At 35.8% G+C, this 5,081-nt stretch overlaps 1 protein-coding gene across 1 annotated transcript in view; it reads left to right on the top strand.

The window, feature by feature from the left end:
* The window catches only part of LOC106519685 (PDZ and LIM domain protein 3), a 13,507-nt gene extending 8,661 nt beyond the window's left edge, over window positions 1-4,846 (top strand). Inside the window, exons 3-7 of the mRNA XM_014011455.1 lie at window positions 329-413; window positions 514-701; window positions 1,727-1,854; window positions 3,366-3,477; window positions 3,820-4,846. Coding sequence (XP_013866909.1) covers window positions 329-413; window positions 514-701; window positions 1,727-1,854; window positions 3,366-3,477; window positions 3,820-4,009 — 703 coding nt within the window. The 3' untranslated portion in view covers window positions 4,010-4,846. The remainder of the gene's footprint in view (window positions 1-328; window positions 414-513; window positions 702-1,726; window positions 1,855-3,365; window positions 3,478-3,819) is intronic.
* The last annotated feature ends 235 nt before the right edge of the window (window positions 4,847-5,081 follow it).

Raw genomic sequence — 5,081 nt, 5'->3', positions numbered from 1 at the left:
AGGCAGGCCTCCTCATTGCCTGTTTTTAAAAACTAATCTTAAAACTTATTTTTATTTACTGTCTTTTAACACAGTTTGAGATCTTGGTCTATTTTGGCTGTTTTTTTGCTTGTTTTTAGTGTTTGAGTGTTTTTACTGTTGATTTATTTTATTGATTTCAGCCCCTCGTGTACAGCACTTTGTGTCAGCGGCCGCTGGTTTAAAGCACTTTATAAATAAAGTTGATTTGATTTGATTTGATTTAACCTTAGTTTCTGATATTACTTTTGTTGTGAACTGTAATAAAAGATGAGATATGTTGAGGTGACTTGTGTGTGTAAAATCTCAGGAATGAATCCAGACTATGGTCTCCTCGTGTGATGGAGGAAGGGAGAGCTCATCCATTTAAAATAAATCTGGAAGCAGAGCAGCAGGTAGGGAAAATTGATGTTTTTAAYCTTCACTGTCAGTGATGACGCATAATTTTTCTCATGAAATAAAAAATGTGTATCTGCGTCCTCCTTTGACGTGTAGGAACACAAACCAATCGGCACAGCGCACAACCGAAGAGCTCAGCCGTTTGTCGCAGCCGCCAACATCGACGACAAGCGTCAAGTGGTCAGCACAGCCTACAACACTCCCATAGGCCTCTACTCCTCGGGCAACATCCAGGACGCCATGGAGGGCCAGATCCGAGGCCTGGTTCAGCACAAGCCTGAGAGGTGCTGCAACAAATCCTGTTTTAATGCTGAAGACATTCAGTTCAATTCAGTTTAAGTAAAAACTCAGACCAAAAATAGTCCAGAACAGAACAAATTGATTTCAGTCACTTTATTTCAATTAAAACACATTAAAAACACTCAGATAACTTTTTCTGCAACGTTTTTAGATGAGATGTTTTAAATTTCAGTGATAYTGTGCAGAAGGTGACTTTTCCTATATTTGTTTAAGCTTTTCTCTCAAAATTATTTGATTTATATATMAACCAAAGGTTTTATTGCTCCTGAAAATTTACAAACTTTTTTAAATAAACCCTTGAAGAGAGTTGAAGCTGAAAAAGCTTAGACCAAAAACCATGATTTTATTTGTATTAGTATTATAATGTCAAACTCAACATTTATCTTTCTAAATTCCATCCAAGAGAAAATATGTTAAAAAAAGTTCAGAACCAAGTAAAGAAAATAATCAACACCAATTTTAGAAATCACAAAATCACATGATATTTAGATTTTTTTTACTGAAATTACTGTATTAATAGTGACTTTACCTTTTCAATTTAAATGTTTTCAAGTATTTTTATGTGTCTAATTAACTTCTACATGGAAGCAGTAGCTCAACATAAAAATTAGAGTATTTTATAAAAGGTTTTAATAACTGTAAACAACTCTCTGCCTTTGCTGTAGTGCCACCTTCAGGATCAACATCACACTTGCATTTGAACAGTTTAAAAGAAGTAATGATAAACTTCATTTTTAGCACATTTTAGTTGAACTTTTTTAACTTTCATAGTTTCTAATATACTTTWGTCCATTACAAGACTTACATGCTAATCATTCCTTGTTGTGCATCACYGTCCTGTAAATCACAGTTGAAATAACTCTTCCTGTGACCCTTTTAGTATTTAATGTTTGTTTAGTTGAAAAGAAGAGTCAGCACTTTGCAGCCTCCTCAAAYGTTTGTTGGAGATTTGGGCACATTTGTGTATGAGGTTATATGTTTCTGATTCTTTGTGTCTCTGAATGCTCAGTCCCAGGACCCTGGCCACCATTGAGGACTCTGATGTGTACCAGATGTTACTGAAAGACCAGGAGCAGCCCCAGGAGCCTCGGCAGTCTGGTTCCTTTAAAGCCCTGCAGGACTTTATCGACAGTGATGGTGAGCCTTTCCTGCCCCGATGATGCATTTCCTCTGAAACAATAAAAGTATTTCASAGGAACTTTCACACAGATGCCCGAGTTTAGCAGCAGCTGGTTGTAAACACTCTTTTATGTTAAATAATAAGTTGTGTTATATACACTCACTATCTGCATTGTTTCTGCTACTTTAATCATCCACGTATCAAATCATTCAGCTCATTCAGTGACTTTTTGACCTTTATGACATTTATACTTTTCAAAATATTAAACATTTTCCCCATAGAAACACACTGAAATCTCTACAGTAYCTTCAAAAATCACTTCAAAATCTGCTTCAACATTTACTTTCTTGCTACAAATTTTTGTTTTTCACTAAGTTTTTGCTTCTTTTAGCTTAAAGCTATGGTGTGTTGCTACTTTTAGCTTTTGGTTTAGCTGTTTTTACCTTTTAGCTGGTGTTCTGCTAATTATATCTTTTAGCCAACATAATGTTGCAAAAAAGTGTTGAATTTTCTTAACTACATAATGTCAACAATTTTCATTCAACTGAACTGAGTAAAGCAACTCACTTTTATTTTTAAGGAAAATGCTATTTAGCTGAGCTTTTGCCATTTAAATTATTAGCTASTGTTCTGCTACTTTTGGCTATTAGCTAGTCTGTTGCTGCTGATATTTTTAGCYATYAGCCAGCCTTTTAATACKTTTAGCTTCTAGCTAGCCTCTCRTCACTTTCAGCTTCTAGTTAGTGYTTAGTTATTRTAAACAGTAACYAAACACTAATACTTAGTTTCAAGCTAGTGTTCTGTTTCTTTTAGTTTTAACAACTAGGGTGGGTGTGGTGCAGTGGTTAGACAGTCACCTTAGGACCAGAAAGTCACAGGTTTGATTCCCCACCATGCCTACATTCTGCAGYGTCCTTGAGCAAGAYGCCTAATCCCTAAAAGCTTCCTGGATGCTTGAAACAGCTGCTCGCTGCTCCACATGTGGATTTTATGTGTGAAGGGACAAATGCAGAGCACATTTTTTTTAAATAAAGGAAACACGTATTTGTCATTGCATGATTCCCATGCAAATACATAGTGCATTTACATAAAACTCAGTTTTGTTATATTTTATTTGCAGAAAATGTAATTTCTCTTATTTAACCAAAACAACCATTTAACCAACCTTAAACTTTTTTTAAAAAACATTGTTGTTTCTAATGCTATAGAAAATATGTTCTTATCAGTAATGAGACATTTTATTGTTGTGCTCCCTCTTTCTTTAAGTGCTGTTCTATTAAAGCAGCACAATCTATCAAAGCAAAAGCACTTCCCATGTGTTTCCTCCGGAGCAGAATGTGTTCTGGAGTTCAAGTATGAAAAATGATTAAAAACCAAAAGGGATCATCAATTAGGATTCAAAAATTAGGATTCAAGAGACCATTGTATGTTTCTGTTCTTCATATCTGTCAAGTGTTTTCCTTTAATTTATGCACTCCAATCATTCAGGCTTGTTTTGTTGAGTGGTCTCTCTCTTTCCTGCCGCCAGGCGCTCGGCCCATTGTGACTCGGACCGTAAAAGCCCCCACAACCAAAGCTGCTCCACCTACAGGAAACCTGCAGAAACTGCCCATCTGCAACAAGTGTGGGAATGGGATTGTGTGAGTAAAAATAGATGGAATCAGCTGTGATTCACATTAAGGTTGAACATGCATCAACACATGCAAAACACCACATTTTTTACATATTAATCATCTCCTTCTGTTTTATTAGTACTCAGAGTATRTAAGAAAATGACATTCCAAAGTTGGAAACATGATACAAAAACCCCAAATTTGTCTATAAATAAATAAATGTGCCGCATTCACCAAGAAAGTCATTTTAAAACACTGAAATATGAAAATGTACTTTGAGCACAGTCATAGTTATGAAACTGTGAGTTGTCAAGTCGGTAAAACTTGTGTTGTAAAATAATTTGGACGCCTGTGTTTCTGACGGCGCAGTGGGACAGTGGTGAAAGCTCGGGACAAATATCATCACCCCGGCTGCTTCGTTTGCTCCGACTGCGACGTCAACCTGAAACAGATGGGCTACTTCCTGGTGGAGGGGCAGCTGTACTGCGAGAGTCACGCTCGAGCCCGAATGAGACCACCGGAGGGGCACGACCTCGTCACCACATTTCCCTCTGCGTAGATCCTTCTTCTGTGGGCACAAAACACTTTGGCTAATCCTCTCAGGTTCCACGATCTGTATTTAATGTGTTTGTGTGTAGAATATTCTGAACAACACAACATGCAGTCGTGACACGTTTTGATCACATTTCACAGCAGATAGCTGAGCAAGCTTGTTATTTAAAGAGGGATTGCTTTTTATCTGACAAGGGTCACTTCAGGATATTTTAAATGAGTTTCTGTAAAAAGTTATGAATGAACATATTGTTGCAGAGAGCTCTTTAAACAACCCAAATTCACAGAAGCAGTTTATTTCTGACTGGACTGATGAGTTAAAGGCTAGTCTGAGCAGGTCTACAACCAAAGTTGATTTCTGTCATCTTAAAAAAAACTCCAATGTCAAAAAAACATTTGTTTAAAAAAAGCCATCTACGACAGGTAAGATAATTACTCACAACCTTTTTCACAGAACACTGCTAAACAAATTTGRCTCAGAGAGGGACGATCACCTTCAACTTTATGCTTTAATTTACTGCAGGACTTGAGAAAAAATAGCTTAGAAACAAAAAAATCCTCTTTATCTAAATGACATGTTGTCTGATACCYGACCTCTGAAAATATGAAGATGTAGGTTTATTGCCAGAATGAGTAGAGAATTGGATGTTACATTAAAAATATAAAAATATTATTAATAATCCATTTACAGAATAAAATGACATCTTTGTGTTTAATTTTATCTGTGGAAKTTTAATAAAACTTTACAACATGATGGAGTTGTTTGTTGTAAGGTGTGCACATGTCTCATATAAAACAGAATATTTTGTTTTGTGAAAATAAAATCATTTGCCTGCTAAAAATCTGCATGAATCCAGGCTTTTTGCTTATTTCCCAAAACCCCTTGTTAATGCATCTATTATTTGTCTCTTCTCTAATGAACATGTTTATTATGCTATTTGCTTAGAACCTGTAGTTGAAGGAACTGTGGCAGATTTATGGTRCAAATTCATTTTTATTAGGACAAAATACTTTTACAATTTTCAACTTTCAAATTGTAAAAAAAGCTTGTAATGTATGTAATTCATAAACACATCATC

Source organism: Austrofundulus limnaeus, unplaced genomic scaffold, assembly GCF_001266775.1.
Source record: "Austrofundulus limnaeus strain Quisiro unplaced genomic scaffold, Austrofundulus_limnaeus-1.0 Scaffold80, whole genome shotgun sequence".
NCBI lineage: Eukaryota > Metazoa > Chordata > Actinopteri > Cyprinodontiformes > Rivulidae > Austrofundulus > Austrofundulus limnaeus.
Note: the sequence above shows the minus strand (reverse complement) of the source record. Positions and strands in the feature narration are given on the sequence as shown.